The 23,589-nt window shown below is 39.9% G+C and overlaps 1 protein-coding gene across 2 annotated transcripts in view; it reads right to left on the reverse strand.

Moving 5' to 3' along the window:
• Window positions 1-1,906: 1,906 nt before the first annotated feature.
• The window catches only part of glcci1a (glucocorticoid induced 1a), a 220,902-nt gene continuing 199,219 nt past the window's right edge, over window positions 1,907-23,589 (reverse strand). For both annotated transcript variants that reach the window (XM_073054167.1, XM_073054166.1), the window contains 2 exons: window positions 10,699-10,819; window positions 1,907-4,132 (listed from right to left, as the gene is read on the reverse strand). In XM_073054167.1, coding sequence (XP_072910268.1) covers window positions 3,781-4,132; window positions 10,699-10,819 — 473 coding nt within the window. In that variant the 3' untranslated portion in view covers window positions 1,907-3,780. The remainder of the gene's footprint in view (window positions 4,133-10,698; window positions 10,820-23,589) is intronic.

Consider the following 23,589-nt stretch of genomic DNA (forward strand, 5'->3'; position numbering starts at 1 on the left):
CCTGGTTTCTCTTCCTAAAATGCGACACCACACACTTGTCTGTATTAAATTGCATTTGCCATATTCACCCTATTTTACCAGCTGGCCCAGATTCTCACTGCAAGCTTTGATAGCCTTCGTCCCTGTCCAGTAGGCCCCACCCCAATCTTGATGTCGTCTGCAAATTTGCTAATCTAGTTTACCACATTATCATCCAGATCACTGATGTACAGAAGGTGACGAACAACAATGGACCCAGCACCAATCCCTATGGCACATCAATAATTAAAGGCCTCTAGTCAGAGAGGCAACCATCCACTACCACTTTCTGGCTTCTCCCACAAAGCCAATGTTGAATCCAAATTGGATCACATTCTGGTACAAACTGCCAAAGATAGAAAATGGAGTCTTCTATTCAATAATTATTAGAATAAAGATAAATGTGTAGCAGTGATGCCAATTCTTTGCAAGTTTGTGTTTCTGTGTAATTCAACCAGTAAAATGAATTTTTCACTTGAAAAGAAGGGTCCAATGGCATGGTATTTTTCAGCTGAAGTACAGGGCAGTACAAAGTAGGCAAGTCTACATTTTTGATAGTGTATCATGGTGTAGCCATTGGCCTTGCAACATACCTGTCTCTTGTTTCTATGTAAGAATTGGTTGGCTGGCTCAAACTATCATAACCCCTCCCAGAACACTCTGTACTAGAAGAGAGAAAAAATTAATGGAAAATTTACTTTCAATGTTGTTCAGAAACAGGGCTTGATCATTCACATCATAAACCGCAAGATTTAGTCATGATTTCACCATTACGAAACAATAGACCCCTTTTCAAACGTAACCATCATGAAGAAGACTGAAGATCAAGTCAGATTTTGCACATTTTGGAGTGACCTTTAACTATTAAAGACTTGGGATCCACAGAGTGTCAAGGCTAGCTCTACCAATTTTCTTTACAGATTTCTAGAGTTTGTGTAAGTAGCTACATAGCTTTTAATATATTGTACTAACACATTTCATTTCATTAAAAAATATTTAACCTATTCAGAAAATCAGATTAAAACTCATAATTGTTGCAGTCATATCATGATGGAAGGACGGTTGTCCTTCAAACACACTGCAAAGTGTGTGAGGAAGTGGGCTGGTTTCTGATTGGCAAGTTGCTCTCATAAATGACCTGCCTATACAAGGCACTTACAGTATGTAATGTCTTACTATGTTTTGTAGCACTCCGCATAGTGAACTGCTTTTGATTTCAATTGTTTCTTGTCAGTCATACAAGCGATTAATTCAGGATTTTTTTTGTACAGGTGCAAAGGTAGAGTCCCAAAAAAAGTGATGGGGGAACTAAATATTATCAAGGGGCATAAGAATTTGAGTAGGAGGAGTAGATCCTTTCTTCAGCCCCTCAAACCTGTTCCACTACACAAAATGGTGGATCTCCTACCTCAATGCTGTTTTCCTAACTATTTCTACAAATCTTGATTCTATTATACAAAAATATATGGATCTGAGTTTTGAATTAAATTAATGGCTGACCCTCCACAAGCCCCCTAAAGTAGAGTATTCTAAAGATTCTGGAGGCAACATGAAGGATGGAATGACCTTTTCCTGCTTTATTTCCTATAGGAGCAGATATTGCAGTGATTTATAATGTTAAAGGGAAGAAATGTTTGCAGGATAGAATGCTAGACCATGTAAAATTCATTCGATGGAATAATGTGAACCTGTTTAAGGAACTGAAAAGGAGAACGTGAACCTACACATAGGTTTGAAGTGTTGTGGTGTAGCACCTTTAACGTGGCTTGAAATACTTCATCAATAAAGGTTTCAATCTGAGGCCTTCTACTGATGCAGTCTGGAGTTATCCCCCAAATAAAACCACATAATTCAAATGTTATTAGAAAATTGTTAGTTTTTATTCATGCTCTTTGCTACAACCTTACTTTAAATAAGACAAAATCTATATACTGAAAAAATACAAAACAAAAGCCACACAATGTATTATTTAAAGTAACATTGCGTGGCAACTCATAAATACTGTTTAGCACAGTGGCTAGAAATAACAGCAAAACTATGTACAAAATTTCAAACAAGTTTTTAAACAATGCACTTGACAAACAAAATTTCTACATCTGGATGTAGGACACAGACCAATAAAATGTTTTTGATTTACATTTTTTTAAGTTCAGCTAATTTCAACCAATTTGGTTCAAAACCTTTATAAAGATCATAATCAGAACAGATTTGCAACAGTGTTTGATAAAAATTAATATCTAGTTTCTCAAGTGAAAAAAATAAGTTAGAAGGGGTTTTAGACACAGTGTTCCCCAGTAATGTTCTCTCTCTCTCTCTCTCTCTCTCTTTCACAGATAGGTAGCTCATCATTTTTACCAACTTACAGTGGTAAAAATCCAGTTTCAGGCGCAACTTTTATTTCTGGACTTGACTGAGTCCCAGGTTCTTGTTTTCTTCATCAGTTCCAGTGTAACACTTCTCAAAATACAGGAGTCATTCACTGAATTTAATACTAAAAGGATCATCTGCTATGCTGAACCTTAGTCCATCACATTCCTGTACCAAAGCACATTTTCTTAAATACTAGCTAAGTTTCCACTGTTTTAAAATACTCTATACGGGAAAAAGCTTCCTAACAGTAGTCTCAGGAAATTGTGCAAACGAGGGGTTTAACCTAAAAGGTGGGGTCAAGATGAGAAACTAAACATTAATTTTACTTCATCGTTGTAATAGCATTTTACTTTGTATATCTGCCAATTCTAAACTTAACAGATAGAAAAGGGAACTTTTCTAACACAAGAGCCCGGTTATGTGAATTAAACATTTGATCATCGAGAACTCTTCGCGACATGGAATGTTTCTTAGATACAGCCCAGTATACAACACCATACTGTATTCTTAAACAGCTTAACAGTCTTCAACACCTGAAACTTTATTTTCTTAAATTCCGAAATGTCATACAAAATGCTGATACTTTTCAAAACAATGGTTTATGCAATTTTTGACCAAACATTCACTGAAACAAGTGATGTCAGACATCACAGTAATGCTGGTTCTTTAACATTCACCCCCATCCAGGTCTGCCCCGGATTAGAATGCACTTCCGTTTAAAGAAAGTGGAATGTAATGAGAAAAGGTTAATGTACAAAAAAAAGGAAGGCAAGAGAGATGCTTACCTAGACTCCCCCTTAGCTTGTTCAGCCACAAATTCATTAAAATCCTATGCGGATATACATTCCAAATTACCTGAGTTTAGACTTCAACTGAAGTACCTGAAGCTAGGCCATTGGGTGGGCACTGTGCAACTGTTGTGGCCATTTTTTAACTTTTTTGCATTGTATGTGTTACAAGAATTTATAAACATAAATAACCTGGTTTGTTTGTAAACATAATATTTTTTTTCTCCATTAGACATAACGCAACACAACATCTATTTTTTTTCTATCTTTTAGACAGGCATTTTTTCTTTAATATATAGAGCTTATTCTTACTGTAGAAGATGGAACGGAATACACGACAACAGTACTAATCCATCCAAATGTACCATGTTATGCATAGTCTGCATTTAAACAACTTTTTTGAAAGCATGTGCTTTGCAAGCAACACTGCTTTTCACAAACATTCCCAAAAAGAGGAATTCTATCCCTGTCAAGAACAGTGTAAGATATGCTAAAATTCTAAGACCTTTGTTCAGAATGCAGGTGATACTCCATGCAGACAATCAGATATATAGACTACCCCTACACAAGGGCAGAGGCCTGCTCCACCTCAGGGGGCAGGGGGCTAGATTATCACAAAGCTCTGAGCAGAGGAGAGTTCTTCAGGTTGAGGCTCATGGAGCTGCTGCTGCTGATGTGACGGCTGCTGCACCAAGGCCTCAGTGTCCATTGTGCTGGTGTCATCTGACAAAGGTGAAAATGAGACCTGAGATGAAAACTGTTCAGCAATCACAGTGCTGGATGCTAGGCTGGGACCGAAGCCAGAGATTGATGAATTCTTCAGCATCAGGTCAGAGGTGGAAAATAAAGGTCGGCTGACAATACTCACAGGAAAGAAGGCTGTCCCTTTTGGGATGAAGTTCACTTTATTTCTGTCAGGGCAGGAGAATAAAGGGACTGAGCTCGGAGGACGAGACCTAGGAGACAGAAAAGTTATTAATGAACGCAGAAAAAGGTCAAAGACTCATTTTGGTGCCCCAGAATCAACCCTACTGTAATTTATAATATCCTAGAGGAGAAAAAGCATTGGGAATGAAATACTGCAAGGGGTTTTGTTCCCGGTTAGGAGGAGACAGATCTGACTGCAGACTGCAAGATTGGGCACTGGTGGCAGCAGTCACTGTGAGCTGGCAACTGGCAGTGGGACCTGCATTGGGATGGGATCACCACTGCTGTCTTTCTAAGAGGAAGAAGTAGATATGTGACCAGGAACATCTTCCATTGAGTCCCGATGCAGGGTTTCAACCAAAGCATCCCCATTCCTTGACCCTCAGCAATCCCAGTAACCTGCTGCAGTGTTTGAGGACTATGAGCCTCTGCAAACCCCACTGCAGTAGACTGCCACAACAGCCATTAGCGGTAGAGTTTGCATGGCTGGAGGCCGACCAAGCACATTGGAAATCTCAGGCTTCCGCTGTGACAGCCAGAAGCCTACACTTTGTAGTTGAGCACGGACCAACAAATCCTTGGGTCCATTTCTGTGTCCGTGCAGGGGGCCATCACTTTTGTATCAGAAAGGATGGTTTGTGCATGTTGTTCCCCAGGTTCATCCAAGCTCCTTCATGTTGAACATGGGCATGCTGGCAGGCTTCCTAATCCACAATACAAACCCATCTTCTGTACTCTGATCAATCGGGCATCTCAAATTAGATTAGCTGCTACTTGTAAGATCCTTGTCTTGGCTGCTGGCCATCTGCCCCTGCAGCCTCACTACTTCTACCACCATCCAGAGCATTAGTAACTGAACAATCCTCTACGGTGAGACCAACTGATGGGGTGCCTTTAGCAACACTGCCTTTTCACTCATCTTTCATCACGGTCAGCTTATATTTCTTGAGTACACAAGAGATTTTTAGATGCTGAAGGAACTCAGCGAGTCAGGCAGCATCTGTGGAGGGAAGTGGACAGATAACTCTATGGGTTTTGCCACTAAATGATGCCACTCCCTCTTCATTTTCCTATCATCCACCAAACCCCCACACAGATCCTCCTATCATCTGCCAGCTGGTACCCCATCAGCTCTCTCCACCTCTTTATACTGACCACCTCCTCTCTATCTTTCAGTCCAGTGATATGCCAACGGTCCATTTTCCTCCTCAGATGCTGCCTGACCTGCTGAGTTCAACCAGCATCTTGTTGTTGCTCTGCATGTTTTGGGCACCTGGCAGGAGAGCTGCACGAGGGCAAGGTTCTGGTACACTGAGGAGGAAGAGATGGGCACTGGCATCATCCACAACTTTAATGAGGAATCTAAGCTGAACCAAGTTAGCAAGAAAATCACGCAACAGCACACAAACATTTTTGATGGATTCAACCTCATCAGCATCTGTGGCCTCAAAAACGTGCAGGTAGGCCTGACCCCCTCCACTCTGCTCTACCACTTCTAATTCATTTCCACTTCCTCCTGAAACAGAGGGGAACTGTGTCAGTAATGGTCATGCAGTGTTTTGATGTGATTTACCTATCCTGGATGAATGGAGTGCATGAGTTACAAGGCTGTGACTCTGAGGTTTGCAGCTATGCTAAGAGTGTTGGGACACTCAGAATCTTTTGAATATTACCCACAAGGAAAATCTGTTGAGAGATAACTGATGAGTGCGTGGTGAATTTATTAGTGAGGATAATGTTAATTTTGAGTGCACATTCATTCATCGACATGCAACCATGCAACTTAGTGCAGGGCTGCATTCAAATTCTTACAGCATGTTTTTAGGCTTTGACCTCTACATCCAAATGGTTCACGGCCCTTTCAGGTGTCTGAGACTCTTGCAGTAACTTGTCACCCCTGACGTGGTACTTCCACTGGCAATCAACCCAAGTTTACTGTCCATCACCATCTTCAATCCAGATTCTACGGCCATCACCCTTGCATTTCATCGAACTAACGCTCAGTGGCCACTTTATTAGATACCTTCTGTACCTAATAAAGTGGCCACAGAGTGTGTGTTTGTGGTCTTCTGCTGCTGTAGCAGGTTCAATATGCGATATGTTGTGTTCAGATATGCTTCTCCTACATACCACTGTTGTAAGGCATGGTTACTTGAGTTATTGTCGCTATCCTGTCAGCTTGAATCAGTCTAGCCATTCTCCTTTGACCTCCCTCCAAGGTGTTTTCACTTACACAACTGCACACTTGTTGTTTTTTGCACCATTCTCTGTAAAGTCTAGAGATTATAGTGCATAAAAACCCCGAGAGATCACCAGTTTCTGAGAAAATCAAAACACTCCATCTGACACCAACAGCAAGTCACACAGATGAAATTTCTTTCCCCATTCTGATGTTTGGTCTGAACAACAACAGAACCACTTGACCATGTCTGCATGCTTTTATGCATTGAGTTGCTGCCACATGATTGGCTGATCAGATATTTGCATTAACGAGCAGGTGTACGGTGCAACTAATAAAATGGTCATTGAATGTATATGCACAATTAATACCATTTCATTTCAATGAACCAACTTGCTTCTGGCAAACTGAATGGTTCAGCAATCTCATTTTAACCAGCTGCACTTCAATCATATGAGAAAACTAATAACAAATTACAATTCTCATGTAGATTTATTCAAACATCACAGTGAAAGAGCTTGCCTCTACTTCCTTTCTATTCATATTCAGAGATAAAAGCTAAAGTAGCAGTGCATTTCAAAGACATCACAATCAGAGCTGCTATTAAAGAGGAATTGAGGTTTCTAAATTATTTCAATGAATCTGGATAAATTGTACACCTTGCAAAAGACTCAGAAACATCATAATAGGATTTGTTTTAATCTTGCATAAGCGCACTTAGCCAATAATAAGTTAGCTCAACAAGAATTGGATCATGTACATCAAAATAATTTGAGCACCATAACCAAGGTATGGTCACCTCAGCAATGGTATTATAACAGGAGTAATTATCCATTTTATATTAATCTAATGAATCTAGTAAATGTAAAATAATTATTTTGTTAAATGTATCTTAGACTAAAATTAACTTAGTGGCTTCATATTTTAGGAGTGTATGCATGGTGGTTCACTTCCACTATATCCCTGCTGGATCCAACAGTTTTCCTAAATTTAGATTTTCCAATTCATTGGAATAATCTACAGATGTCTGAGTGGAATTGCTCAAACTTTATCTACTATCAATCCTCCCACTTTATAATCCCATTTAATTTACTTAACTCCAACATGAATTTGTCAAATGTTCTTCTAGAAACATACTTGCAGGAGGCATTGTTTATGGAGTAACATTTAAAATATTCTGGCACGTAAACGCGCAAAGAGTTTCCTTCAGGTATACTGAGGGCCAGCAGAAATACTCATTTGGCATTTCAGTTAGTGAAACTGTAAACAGTAATTAATTTGAAAATCTGTTGACTCTATGATAAAGAAGGAGGGAAAACACACACCAGTCTACATTGGTGGATCAGTGCTCGAGAGGGTCTGCAGATTTTGGGTCCAGCACATAGATGCAATCACAAAGCAAGTGCCCCAGGATCTTTACTCTGTTAGGTTATGGAGATTCAGCATGCCAGCAAGCACTCTAACAAACTTCTACAGATGTACTGTTCAAAGCATCCTTCCTGCTTATATCATGGTCAACCTAATACATCATGGACAAGTCTTTCCCCACCATCAGTAATACCTACAGCCTCAAGGTGGCAACAATTATCATCAACGATACTGGGAGGACTGAATGCAGCATTTGACCCCCAGCAGGCTCACAGGTGAAGTGTCGCTTCACCTGGAAAGACTGCTCGGGGCCCCGAATGGTAGTGAGGGAGGTGGTGTAGGGGCAGGTGAAACACTTGTTCTGCTTGCAAGGATAAGTGCCAGGAGCGAGAACAGTGGGGAGGGACAAATGGACAAGGGAGTCACACAGGAAGTGATCCCTGCGGAAAGCAGAAAGTGGGGTGGGGGAGGATGATGTGTTTGGTGGTGGGATCCAGTTGGAGGTAGTGGAAGTTTCGGAGGATTACGTGCTGATAGCGTGACGGGAGGATGGGTTAATAGCAGACGTGCATGAAATGGAAGAGGTGCTGTTGAGGGCAGTGCTGATGGTTGAGAACAGGAAGCTCCTTCATTCTAGAATGAAAAGCCTCATCTTACTTCCTTGTTTTGAAATATTCATCTAATGTGCCCTTAAAAGATTCGATGCTCTTCCTTTGGTAAACCGCACTGGGATTGAAAGACTTTGGTATCACTGCACAGGAACATGACTATTTTGCAAGCTGCCCTTCATGTCAAACAAACACCAGGCTGACCAGGAAATATGCATCTTTCTCTCAAGGCTTTAGTTCAAAAACCAAGAACTCCTGAGCCACCAGCACTGCACGAATCCCTTCACAGTTCAATAAAGCCTTTGTTAGTATACACTAGCTCATGTGTGAAAGACAATTTGGGATGACCAATAAATGCAATCCCCACATCCCATGAATGAAAATAGTTTCTGCTCCAGCTTTTTCCATGGTAAAAAATTATATGCTCCAACACACACAGTGGGGGGAAATTAACATTAATGCTTATTGTGTGTTGTCCCATCCACAACTACTCTTCAGTTCTACTCTTCTACTCTTCAGTAGAAATATATCTCTTCTGATCGTGGCCTCTTCTCACTGCTCTTCCCCAGATTTCCACCCACTGAAGAACCTAATATATTCTATTGCCACAGTTCCCCCAATGTAACTACTGCTAGTAGGGATTGTTGGTGGGGAGGTAGGGTGGGTGAGCTGGCGAAGCATGGTGTGAAGAAGCAGAATTCTAAGCAGGATAGATCAGCTGGTTGAGAGGCGTTGCAGCAACAACCTTGCACTTAACATCAGTAAGACCAAAGAACTGTTTGTGGACTTCAGTAAAGGTAAGACGAGGGAACACACACCAGTCTCGTAGAGAGATCAGAAGTAGAAAGAGTGAGCGATTTCAAATTCCTGAGTGCCAACATCTCTGAGGATCCATCCTGGGCCCAACGTATCGATGTGGTTACAAGGAACGCATGACAGCAGCTATATTTCATTACGAGTTTGAGAAGAGTTGGTATGTCATCAACTACATTCGCAATTTTCCACAGATCTACCGTGGACAGCATCACTGTCTGGTATGGGTAGGGGCACTGCACAGGATCAAAATAATTTGCAGAAAATTATGAATTTAAGGTGGGGGGTTATATGGGAGGCAGGATTTGAGGGTCGGCACAACATTGTGGGCCGAAGGGCCTGTAATGTGCTGTACTATTCTATGTTCTATGAACTCAGTCAGCTCCATCATAGGCACTAGCCTCCCCAGCATCCAGAACATCTTCAAGGCGAAATACTTAAAATGGCGGCTTCTATCATTAAGGACCCCCATTACCCAGGATATCTCTTTTCATTGCTATCATCAGGGAGGAGATACAGGAGTTGAAGACACACACATAATGATTCAGGAACAGGTTCTTACCCTCTGCCATCCGATTTCTGAATGGACATTGAACCCATGAACACTATAGTAGTAGGCCTCCGTTAGTCTCGATAGACCATGGATTTGCACCTTGGAAAGCTTTATTATGGAAGACTGGCAGTTGCCCAAGTTGCAAGTCTCCCCTCTCCACGCCACCAATGTTGTCCAAGGGAAGGGCATTAGGACCCATACAACTTGGCACCGGTGTCGTCGCAGAGCAATGTGTGGTTAAGTGCCTTGCTCAAGGATACACACGCAAGCCTCAGCCAAGACTCGAACTAGCGACCTTCAGATCACTAGATGAACGCCTTAACCACTTGGCCACACGCCAACACCATGAACACTACCTCACTACTCTATACTTACTGTATTCACAATTTTTATTATGTATCACAATGTACTGCTACTGCAAAATGACAATTTTCGCAGCATATGCCAGTGATAATATTGTGATTCTGATTCTGATTCTTACGGCAAATACATCAAGATCTCTTTGACTCTAGGATTTTGTTGCCTTGTCCATGCCCACACCCACCCTGCCTCTCTGCAAGTATTTATTCAAACTATGACTGTATTTAGCCACTCATAATAATTGACAAAAAACCCCACGTGGAACATAACCTTTGATGATATCATACTTCAGTTAACTCTAGTTGATAATATTAAAAAGAACATTAACTTTCTCTCTAGCTTACGTATCAATATCAATCTTGTGCCTCAAATAATTCACAATCAAAAAAACTGTACATTATTTTTAATTGGACTACTGCAGTAGCTTGTTTTAATTTTAAGATGCACTTAGAGAATCTCTCATTAGCAATGGAGTTCTATCCCTTGACACAAAAGAATGTGTCTCACACGTTTCAAAATGTGATACCATCATACATCAAATACATTTTAAAGTCATCATGTTTAATAATGAAACTTCTTATTATATATTCAAATACAGAATCCAAACAACCATGGATGCTATGGTATTTGTTTCATTAATCTATTCATCTAATGTGCATTTCAGTCATTTCTCAATTTACTAATTTTTAAAGAAAATTATTCAAAAACACTTACGATATTTCCTCAAAGACTTTCACTTTCTCGCATCCCTCTGGGGGTTCTCGTTTGAACATGTAGCTGTTGTTTGGTTTGGGTGATGAAGCATATTTGGGGAGGGGTGAGTTACTCCCACTGTCTGCAAATGCAAAGGAAGAGGTCACTGAAAGATTTCAGATTGTAAAGGAAGAAATTAGTTCAACTAAAAAATTCAAAAATCAATTGTGTAATGGTATTCAATCACAGAATTAAGGGGTTTTTTCCCCAATAAAGTGTTATAAAACCCATTTTTTGCATAGGACATCTGCTCTGAACAGGTGAAGCTCAAAAGGGGTGTTAATGATGCACAAAACCACAAAGTTATCACAAGATTAACCTCCAAACTTGACAGACTGTAGAAAGTTATGGTTAACTGTCAAATATTTCAAGTGTAAATGTAAATGCTGCCAAGTTTAAGAACAAAAAACTGGATATGAAATCCACTTAAGAGTCATAAAGCTCTAGAGTACAAGAGCAGACCCTTCAGCCCATCTTGGCCATGCTGAACTGATATTCTGCCTAGTCCCACTGACCCGCACCTATACCTTATCCCTCCAGTACTCCTCCCATCCAAACATCTTAAATGTTGCAATTGATCCCACATCCACCACCCTCCACTGGTAGCTCATTCCACATTTGTAACATGCTCTGAGTAAAATATTTTCCCCTCAGGTTCCCTTTAAATATTTTACACCTTTCATCCTTAACCTATAACCCAACCTTATTGGAAAAAAACCTGCTTGCATTAATGCTATCTATAAACGTCATAATTTTGTATACCTCTACCAAATCTCCCCTATTCTCCTATGCTCTAGGACCTAAAGTCCTAACCTATTCACCCTTTTCTTTATCACTCAGGTCCTCAAGTCCTGGCAACATCCTTGTAAATTTTCTCTGGACTTTTTCAGTCTAATTGGTGTCTTTCCTGAGTGTGGACAACCAGAAATACATACAATACTCCAAATTTGGCCTCACCAACATCAACATAACAACTAAACTCCTGTACTTAATACTGTGATTTATGAAGGCTAATGTGCTAAAAGCCCTCTTCATGACTCTATCTACCTGTGACACCACTTTCAAGGAATTATGGATCTGTATTCCCAGATCCCTCTGCTCTTCCAAACTTCTCAGAGCCCTACCATTCACCGTGTTATATCCTACCCTGGTTTGTCCTCCCAGATCTTAAGCCACAATGGGGCTGCATGAGGAAACCCAAAGATGTGTCTAAAAGATTATTCATTCTGCCTTTTTATAAAGGATAAAAACATTGTTTCTGATTGAATAATTATTTTTGTTGACCAAGCAAAAAGGCAAAAATTTCAAGCAGTTCTTTTGAGTGAGTGCATAATACTTAGAGTATAAAAACCGCCTGTCAACAAATTTAATTAATAATTTAATTAATTAAGCCAACAGAGTAATATTCATTATTTCTCCAGAGACTTCTATTTGCTATCACACTAAACATCTTGTTTCACTACTTAACATGCATCTCTAGGGACCATAATACATAACGCTTCTTTCAACAATTTATAGCTATGGTTGCAATGCAATGCCTGAATGAGACTGAAAACTAATAGTCTGAAAAATGTATGCACATCAGAGGCAGCCGGAGCACACATGGGCCTTTTGAACCTCACTCTCTCTCTTACAGTCGGACAGTCAAAGACTCTTCCAACCCACACATGATCTGTATGCCAAGCTCCACCACTGCTGCATTGTCAACTGCAGTCTCTTTCACTGCAAACAACATAAATCAATACCATTTCATTCTTCATTGCTTTACTCATGACAATCAGGCTGATTACGCCTATCCACATTTACGGTCATAAAAAAATGCCAAATGAAGCAATGAATATTTAACACTGGAGAAATCAGTAAATATGCAGTACATTCTCAACATGCATATAAAAGTACAACTGGAACTACCAGATGATGGAATGCTGTAGACATTACTGTTTAATATAATTTTTCATATCCTTTATGAGGAAAGACCAGTCCAATTTGTGTGCACTCCTTGTCTGGTTTCTGAACAATTTACTATGTTAAAGGGCACCAGGTAAATACAAACTGTTGTTCTATGCATCTTGCTAACCTTCGAATATTTGTCCAATACGAGCTCCAGTCATTTGAAAGCAAGCATTCTGGAATGAAAAGTGAAACTGCTCTCAACAACATGTTCATTTCTTTTAGAAGTATGCTGCCAATTATGGTTGTTTTCTCACACTCCGTGTGCAAACGTGTTTTTGGTTACAGGTGTAGGCTCAGTTTTCTTTATTAATCAAGACATTTTAAATTCTGCGCACAGATTAAACCAGTACTGAATGCAAAATAAATCAATATTAGGCACTACAAATCAAATTGTCCAAAATGAAGTGCTCAATCTTAGAATCACAGAGTTTGTTACAAAGACTGTATGTTTTTCTGAAATCATAACCAATAACACAAATAGCTCATATGGTTATGTTCTGCACCTCAGCCTGGAGGGACCCTTTCATTTGTATAGTTCAATGATAATTAAACTGGAATTTGAGTTCATACCAGTCTTCAAGCACCCCATTCACAGTAACCTCTTTCTCCCCCATCCTCTCCACATTCCCACAACCCCCACAAGATTCTACTGTTCACCTACATTCTAGGGGCAATTTACCACCAACCTTTTTGTCTTTGAAGATAACAGGAAACTAGAGCACTCAGGAGAACCCACGCAGATACTCTACCCAGACTGCACTGGAGGTCAAGGTTGAACATGGCCACTGAAGCTGTGAACTATCAGCTCGACTTTTTGTACGACTGTGCTGCTCTTGAGAAATAAAATCAGGTCAGCACTGAATCAGAACAGTACACGTGAACCATGATGTTCCCATATTTCTTTATGACATATGGAAATATGGTCATAGTCATAGCATGACAAGGTCTCAAACTGCAATGTCACCTCTCTGTAGCCGCCCAGGAGAGAGCCGGAGTTGGTGCGCTCCACTAGAGACGGTTTGGTGTGGTGTCCATGCTGGAGTCAGTGCTGTCCTCCAGTATTCCCTTGGCAGATGACAAGACGTATGGTGTTCAACTGCAGACTGTTGCACTATTCATGGATCCAGGGACTTGGACTATTTTGTGTATGACAGCATTTTACTGCTGTCTTACGTGCGCTATGTGTGCCTTGAGCTGTGAAGAACTGTGGGTACTGTGTTTTGCATCTTGGCCCCTGAGTAACACTGTTTCGTTTGGCTGTATTCATGAATGGTTGAACAGCAATTAAACTTGAATTTGATCTTCACATAGAAGACAAAGGTGTCCATCATGTTAATGCAGTCTTCTATTTCCCCATTAATTTTCCCTAAAACTAATTCTAATCCTATTTACATAAAAATAATCTAGCATTCTCTATAGTTGTTAAATACAATGCAAGTAAAAGTACCACGCACAAAATGCTGGAGAAGCTCAGGAGGTCAGGCAGCATCTATGGAGAGGAATAAAGGGTCCCTCTTTCAGGCAGAAACCCTTCATCAGCACTGGAAAGGGGAAGAAGCCACATTAAGAAGGATGTTGGAGGTGAAGGTGTACTAGCTTTTGGATAGAGTATTTGGAGAGACACACACTGATTAGGAATAGTCAGCATGGCTTGGTGCATGGTAGGTCATGTCTAACCAAACTTATAGAGTTTTGAGGAAATTGATGAAAGCAAGGCAGTAGATGTTATGTACATGGACTTCAGCAAGGCAATTGACAAAGTCCTGCATGGGAGGTTGGTCAGGAAGGTTCAGTCGCTTGGCATTCAAGATGAGGTAATAAATTGGATGAGACATTGGTTTTGTAGGAGATGCCAGAGAGTGGTAGCAGATGGTTGCCTCTCTGACTGGAGGCCTGTGACTAGTGCAGTGCTGCTGGGATCGGTGCTGGGTCTTCTGTTTGTCATTTATTTCAATGATCTGGATGACAATGTAGATATCTGGATCAGCAAATTTGCAGATGACACCAAGACTGGGGGTGTAGTGGACAGCAAGGAAGACTATCAGAGCTTGCAGCAGGATGGAAACCAGCTGGAAAAATGGCAGATGGAATCTAATTCAGATAAGTGTGATGTGTTGCTCTTCAGTAAGACCAACCAGGGTAGTTGTTACAGAGTGAACAATAGGGCAATGAGGAGTGTGGTAGAACAAAGGGGCTTGGGAATACAGCGCCATGATTAATTGAAAGTGGCAGCACAGGTAGATAGGGTCGTTAAAAAAAGCTTTTAGTACATTGGCCTTCATAAATCAAACTACTGAGTACATACAGGATGTTATACTGAAGCTGAATAAGATGTTTGTGAAACCTAATTTTGAGTATCGTGTGCAATTTTGGTCACCTACTTACAGGACAGATGTAAATAAGATTGAAAGAGTACAGAAAAAATTTACAAGGATGTTTCTGGGACTGGAGGATCTGAGTTACAAGGAAAGATCGAACAGGTTAGGACCTTATTCCTTGGAGCATAGAAGACTGACGGGAGATTTGATAGAGGTATGCAAAATTATGAGGTTTATATATAGGGTAAATGCAAGCAGGCTATTTCTACTAAGGTTGGGTGGGACTACTGTGAGAGGTCATCGGCTAACGGTGAAAGGTGAGAAGTTTAAGGGGAACATGAGGGGAAACTTCTTCACTCAGAAGGTTGTGAGAGTGTGGAATGACCTGCTGGCCTAATTGGTGCACGTGAGCACAATTTCAACATTTAAGAGAAGTTTGGATATGTACATAGATAGTAGGGGCATGGAGGGCTATGGTCCAGGTGGAGGTTGATGCAAATAGGCTATTTAACTGGTTCAGCATGAATTAGATGGGCCAAAAGGCCTGTTTCTGTGCTGTACTTTTCTATGACTCTAAGCTAAAAGGTGATAGGTAGAGGAGAAGATTAGTGGATGGGGGAGGGGAGGTGAAGTGAGAAACTGGGAGGTGATAGGTGGAAAAGATAAAGGGATGAAAAAGAAGGAATTCCAATAGGTGAGGAGAGTGGACCATGGTAGAAAGGGAGGGAGGCAGCAGACCACAGGGAGGCGATGGGCAGGTGGAAAAGAGAAAGGCAAGAGGGAAGCCAAAATGGAGAATGGAAAAAATGGAGGGGGGTGGGGAAGTATTAGAAGAAAAAAGTACGCTGTAATCCTCGGAAAAAGAATAAACACTTTTATTCACCATTGACTGGAATTAAAAGAGCAGCTTTCACCCCACAGCAGAATGTGGTGCTCATCCTATTTACATAAAGGCAGGATTATTGAAATAGGCTTGCCGTGTACTTGATTTGAATTCAGCCTAATGCATCATCAGCTTTGGCTGTAAACTGGAGTGTAATACTATTGCAGAATACTATCATAACAGTCTGCAACAATCAAAAATGCACCTTACAAAATTACTTTAATGTAGTGTTAGCATTACGATTATGATCAATATCATATTGTATCAATATTGAGCAGTTTTTATTTTAAATAATTAAGCTTTGGTAATTACTTAAAAACATTCACCATCATTTCACTCAAGAGCATAGGAATGTGAGCTGCATACCTCAGGACAATTACAGTAACTATACAGGAAAAGAAGTCAATTGAAGGAAACACAATCAGAAAAAAATGAAAAACAACTTCATTGTTTTGACGAGATCAAATGGCAGAAAGTTTAGTGAGTGTATTTTGGTCTGGATACAAAGCAGCTGAAGGTAGAGACACAAACTTGGCAGAGTGTAGGCAGTGAGAATGGTGAATGCACAGAGTACCTCGAAATGGAGGAGCAGCAAAGTCTTGGAGGGTGGTAGTACTGGGGAAAGTCATGGTGGTGAAACAGAGGCCATATGGACACTTAAAAACAGTGACAAAATGGGAAAGATGGAGGGTGGGGGCGGGAGAGGGCAGAGTTGTAGGATCACTCAGCTGTGGTTTGGGAGTGATCCTGCACAGGCAGTTTAATGGAAAAACCTTATCAGATTCTCCCCAGAAAAGATCAGAGACCGGGTAAATACAATTAATGATTCATCTTCAATTTTCCCCAGGCCTTTCCACCATCTACACAGCACAACTCACAAGTGTAATGGAATACTCTCTCCTTACCTGGACAACTGCAACTCTGATACCAGTCAGGAGGTCAAGGCAGCCTGTTGACTGGCATCTGCCTCATACCCTAAAATTCGCTCCCTCGATCTCTAGCCCAGCAGTGTTTTAGTAAAACAGAAAAACATAGCCTTCAGAACCATTTAAAAGCTGTGTTCATCCCATCATTTCTGAATCAATGCAAAAAGGTTTAGAACGCACTTACAATGCGAAAGCAGTGGTATTATTCAGCAGGCTCCTCATCATAAAAGATGTCTCACAATTGTTGCCTTGCGGAGCACTGAAGACATTCAGGTCAAAACAGATGGTGAAATATCAGAAGATAATGAAAATCAAAATGTCAAAAAGTACAGAAAAGATTGGTAATGGAGAATGAATACAGGGAACATTTTCAATGGTTTTCCACACCACCGCACTCATTTCTCACAGATGAATGACAGGATTGCAAAGAACAGGTTTCAAAATGTGGCCTGTCTACATGGTTATGCTGTTTCTAATATATCATGCATCCAAAACTTGATGGGAAATATATGCTATGAGCAACAGTATGGGAATATATAATCAGAGGTTGCCTGCTCTCGATGTAACTCAAAACAAAGGTGTACAAGGAGGGATGGGGTGGTTGGTATCTTAACTAATGAGTCTTCAAGTTGAAAGCACAGAACTTACCTTAACTACCACTAGGCAGGGTATAAAACCAACAACTTTTTTTTGGTTGCTAGAATAAAATTAGTTCTAAAAATAAAATTCATACAATGATACAGTTGCAGTAATATAGAGTAATAAGAGTTAAGCAGGTTGGAATTTGTTGCTATCCTAATGCATGCATGCTTTGAAAATTAATGCTTACATAACAAAAAAAAAAGGAACGGAAATAATTCTATACACTACTCATGTTTTTGGCAATTCTACTTCCTTACTGACATGCTCCCTTATTTTGGCTTGTGGAGCTAAAGCATTATGAAGGAAAAAAACTAATAAAATCTACGTGTTGTATTAAATCTTCATTTCCCTGAGTATCCCATGGACAGATCCAAGTTACTTCAAAAGCTTCAAACATGTTATTGCAATGAGCTGTAAACACAAAAGTTTCTGAAGATGCTGGAAATCCAGAGCAACACACACAAAATGCTGAAGGAACTCAGCAGGTCATGCAGCGTCAATGGCTGAGGATGGATGAAGTAAGATGTGAGGTGATTAGTGAAAGAGGAAAAGGGCTAAAGAAGAAATCTGACAGAACAGGACAGTGGACTGTGTGACTGAAAAGAGGACAGATACCAGATAGAGATGATGAGCAGCTGAGAAGAGTGGAGTTAGAATGCGGAATAAAATATTAGAGCAGGGGGGCAAAAATACAGGAAGTTAGATAAATTGATGTTGTTTTGTATGTTTGCAATAAGTTTTAAATTTTTTGAAACTGTAAAGCTCCTCACTCACACAAATTATGTGTACGGCAAATGTAAGGTTGCATAATCCTCACACAGTGATTTCTTCACATATCAATGGAGTGAAAGCTTTAAGTTTCTATATGCAAATCAAAATACAGTAAAAAATAAACTGATATAAATCAAAGATATATTAAATATTTAATATTAATATATTTATCTGATTTTATTTTTACTTCTTTCGATTCATCTGGAAATGAGATTTAAAACTTTGTTTAGCAGTAATATCTAAGGGGTAACATTGAAATAAAAATAAGATAACTTTTTATATTAATAAAAGCAGCACAGGTATTGTGATTCATAATGTGAAACAAACCAATTTATTAGCTCAATAGAGACAACAGAATGCTAATTCATAACAGTATTCATACTTTAAGGTTAAAATTAGCACATTATACATTTCTTCATAAATTACTCTCCAATATATTACAAACATATGACATTACTGAACCATATTTACATTTTTTTCCAACAAAGCCACTTCCAGGATTAAATAGACATACAGTATGTAAAATTTCTAGTATATATCAAGAATCCATTGCTACTTCAATTTAATATTCAACAGCAGAACCCAAATGGCTGAGACACTAATCAATGAATATAAATATTTACTCATACATGTGCATTAAATGAAATATCCAGAATATCACTAAACAAAGGAAGACTTTGTGTCACAAGATGATGCAATGAGTAATAACTTCTTACCACGTAACGTTTGTGTCTAAGAGACTGGAAGACTAACACTAATGCATGCACAGTGAGTGACAGGACTGTGCATCCATCCCCATCAGCAAACATACCACCTACCAACATGAACGCATATCTCATCCAGTGTTGGTTGTATCCACTAATCTAACAGATTCTCAGAATGTGGGAATGGCATTTTACAGCTTCCCATTCTATTTCTGAACCATTTCGTGATTATTCCTTTCTTTCCCACTACCCCAAATTTTCTGAACATTTAAAGCTAAGCTGATGTGGCCCTTGTACAAGAAGCATTTTGTACCTTTATCCAGTATTTCCAGGGAAAAAAAGATCAACTCCTCTATTAAACTTTCCAATCATCAGCGAAGAGGGTTCGGTCATACAGTCCAATAATAACTTATGTCTTCCATGTAAATTTTCCAATTATAGAATTGGATTTTCTTAAATTACTGCCTTGTAAAAGTTACCAAAGTACTGCAGCTAAAAAAGGTAGTTATTCATTATTGCTTAGATTTATTTCAATTTTTAAGAAACTTTGCTAATATATGTTCACTATTTTAGCTTGACATATCTTACAATTGCCTGAACAGAAACAACAGTCTTGTTATTCTGTGTAATTATACTCTTAAAGGGCAACAATATTCCATTCATTGTAATGGCATTGGCAATACTATGCTGGGGTCATTTGGGACCTACTAATTCATTAATAACTCACAACAATTTACTGCTTCACATGGGAGCGGAGGAAGTGGGGATGGAGGGTAATTTTCAAATGTCAGCTGCTTTCTATCATTTGGAATACAGGAGAGAAGAGTGAACATCTACTGGGATACTTCAGCTTCTGCTTGTTTCACTGTCCCAACTTCCACCCAGACCTTCCGAAAAATGCAGTGCCAGCTGTGGAAATGCACTTGCAACCGTGATGGAGAAATTGGCAGGACATAGAAAATGCATTTTTCCAATTATTTTTCAGATGTTTTGCAATTAAGTCAATGGTCAAAGGTTCTGGATGCTACTCAGATCATTAATATTCCTGCTAGCTTCCCGATATCATTTCATGTGTTGCAGCTTTGGATGGTTTGTTATCTTGCCATGTTAACACAGCAAACCACTGCGGAGCATCTACTTCCTGCACTTAACTCTAGTGTAAGATTTAAATGTGGTTTAAATGTGTGAATGCTTCAAATGGCTGTTGGCAGCTGCCAGCAGCAACAATATCATGCTTCCTTCAGCTCAAACAGTGAAACCATTCTCCTGACACCACCTCTTTACAGATTACCCAACCAAATGCAGGAAATTCCTCAGTAAAAATTTGTCATTTCCCTTCCCTCCTTTTCTAGCTCGCTGATGGAACAGACATTCACCAAAACACTACCGACACACCAATTCTGATGATCATTTAGAAAAAACATGCCAGGTAACTTACTTTCAAAGTGCAATCCTGCAGTTGCCAAACAAGCCCAAAGTAGAAATACAATTCAGGAGGTTGCTACCCATTGTGGTTTGACAGAAACAGCGATGTCACTGAGGGGCAATTGCAGCCAAATGCGTAGCTGACAACAGATGGAGCAGCTTAATGGTGCTGATCCAGAATGTGGGCTTATGGGTAACTACACGAGTCAGATCCATACCTGTAGAGAAGCAGGCTCTGCAGCAATGTGCAACCACAGAGATGGGGTAGAGAGCAAGAATCTCCCCCCTGCAAAAGACGTTTTACAGAATTGCAACACCCAATACTCGAAATTAGAGATTCACTGTCTGAGAGGACGGTGAGACAGATACTTTCTAAACATATAAGCAGCTCCTGAACGCACACTGAGTCACTAAGGCAATGTGAGCAAAAGACCACGGGAAAATGGAATTAGTCTAAATAGGTAACTGATGATCAAAACAGACACGGTGAGCTAAAGGCCTTGCTTCGGTGCTATATGACATCATGACTCAATTTCATCTCCTTGAAACGCAGCTCCTTAATTTTGTGTAAACTTCTGAAGGGAGGAGTTTAACTAAAGGACATGGAATTGTCCCCCATGAAAAGTTCTGCTGCATATTTTCGGAATTGAAAATAAGGCAAATAGAAGCCTGATCTGAACCCAGGTTCATGGCTAGGTGACAGGTCAGGAGGAGGCACATGATAGATCTGTGTTCCAAGGCTCCATCAGGAGATATGGAGTGGAACTGGAGTTCTGGTCTAAGAGACTGGGTTGATCAGAAATACAAGCATGAGAGCATTGCAATCTTGTGCCTTAGGCTTTGGGATGAGCAGGAACGGGCTATGGTCAGGGGTTGCTGGGCAACAGGCAGCAGAGCCATGAACTTTGTGCCAGGAAGGAGTGTGGCTGAGCCCTGTGCTATGATAATATGGTTTTCATATTACAGATTCTACATATTAAATGTTTTGCAAAACATTTTGGTAACTAAATATTTCCATAGTTACAAAATTTGCTTTGGTCAGCAAGGATGTTATATAGCCAGACAGAACATTCACTTGAAATACACATATTAATATACCACCTGCAGCTCTTCCTCTAATAGATTAATGACTTGCAATAGCACTGGGCTATATAGTGTGATTGATGCAGCACTTATTATGTCACGTCTTCACAATCACTGTTGGGATTGAGTGGAAACCAACCCGAAGAACATCTAAATCAGTTAGGTTTCCCTTCTTTAGTCTAGCCGAGATGGAAGTGACTGTTCATAAAGTACATTTACTCTTCTAACACTCGAATCGTTTGGTTGCTTTTTAATTATGTCCCTCCAACAAATAATGTAAGTAAAAATTATCTAACTCAGATCCAGAAGAAATGCATTCAGAGTTCCTAGTAGGTGCTTGGTTGTTTGATGGGTTTAACATGTTGAATATATAATGGTTTTCCATGTTGAAATGGTATAAAAGACACAACTTGCATTCAAGTAGCACCTCAAAAAGTGGAAAAATATTTCATAGTGCTTCACAGAAATGCAGTTTCTCAAACACTAACAGTAAGACAAAGAAGGAAACAAAAGGAGGAAGGGGAGGTGGGTCTGCACAGGTGGTTTCTAGTGAAGGGAGTGAAAATAGACTATGTGCTAATAGCACACGATAACCAGGTAAGGCTTGACTTAAGACTAGTCCTTACTCATCTTGCATGACTGGTGTTGAAGCAATTTCTTGAACTATATTCCTTGCGCTGAATATACTCATACAATGCTGTTATGAGTGAGTTCCAGCATTTGAATCAGTGACAATATAGATGATATATTTCCAAGTAAGGACAGCATAAAACCTGGAGGGAAGTACGTAGGTGGTGTCATTTGCATGCACCTGCTATTCCTATCCATCTGAGAGGTGGGAGTTTGAGAAACTTCCCCAAAGCAGCTCAGGCTAGTTGCTGAAGTGGACATCATAGGCGACTCTCCACCCACCATGAGTCAATTGTGAAGGCAATGAGTGTTTAAGATGGTAAATGTGATGAATATTTACAGTACCAATCAAAGACAGAGTTAATCTTCTTGAATCACACTGGAGCTACATTTGTTCAGAGAAGTGGACAGCAGTTCATCACGCTTGAGACACAACCCAGAGTTGAGCCATTTGGCACAGAACACTGAGACAGTCATGGCAATCTGGCAGTGTAATAGGGACCTCTGACTATGACTATGCTGGAGATACTCTGCTGTTGGAAATTTACTTGCCTTTTATCAACTCAAGTCTGAATGTTGCCCAGCTCTTAAAGGTTGTGCACATTTAGCTTCATTACTTTGGTGGAATAAAATGGAATATCATGTAACATAAATCTCTGACATGGAGGAGAAAGTTCATCGAGAAAGTTCATCAAGAAATAAGCTGGAGGGAATTGGGTCCAAACATTGCACTGAATAACCCCTCAGCCAAGGCTTGTATCTTGAAGGACTGACTTCCAACAGTTCACTCTGTACTTGGCACAACTCCAGCTGGGGACTAGTTTTCCTTTAGATTCTTGTTGCCTTCGGCTTCAGTAAGGCTCTTTGATATCAAATGCTGCCTTACTAACAAAATAATTTACACTTACACATCTCAGGAATTCAGCTCTTTTTTCTGTGTTCAAAGCTGGGTCAAATTGTCCTGGCTAAATTGAAATTTAGTGAACATGTTACTGTAGCATATGTACCACTTAGCAGCACGGCTGGTGCAACCTTAGATCATTAAGGATTTGTGAGTATATTGATGAAACTGCAATAGTTTGGATTGGTCCAGTTATTGTGATCAAGACACAAGAAATTCTGTAGATGCTGTAAATTTAGAGTAACACACACAAAGTGCTGGGGGAACTCAGCAGGTCAGGCAGCATCTTTGGAGAAGAATAAAAGAATCAATATTTGGACTGAGACCCTTCATCAGGTCTTGAAAGGAATCCACTCTCACCTCTCTTTTAATCTTTATGTATCTGAAAAAACTTCCAGAATCTTCTTTTCTATAATTGCCTAGCTTACCTTCGTATTTCATTTTTTCTCTCCTCCTGGCTTATTAAGTTGCTTTCTGTTCATTTTCAAATGCTTCCCAATCCTCTAACTTCCCACTAATTTTTGCAATATTATATGCCCTCTCTCGTGCTTTTATGCTGTCTTTAATTTCCCGTCAGAGTAATTCTTCATCTTTGGATGTTTCTTTCCTGTGCCTT

The sequence above is a fragment of the Hemitrygon akajei genome, chromosome 8, assembly GCF_048418815.1.
Source record: "Hemitrygon akajei chromosome 8, sHemAka1.3, whole genome shotgun sequence".
In the NCBI taxonomy this organism is placed as follows: domain Eukaryota; kingdom Metazoa; phylum Chordata; class Chondrichthyes; order Myliobatiformes; family Dasyatidae; genus Hemitrygon; species Hemitrygon akajei.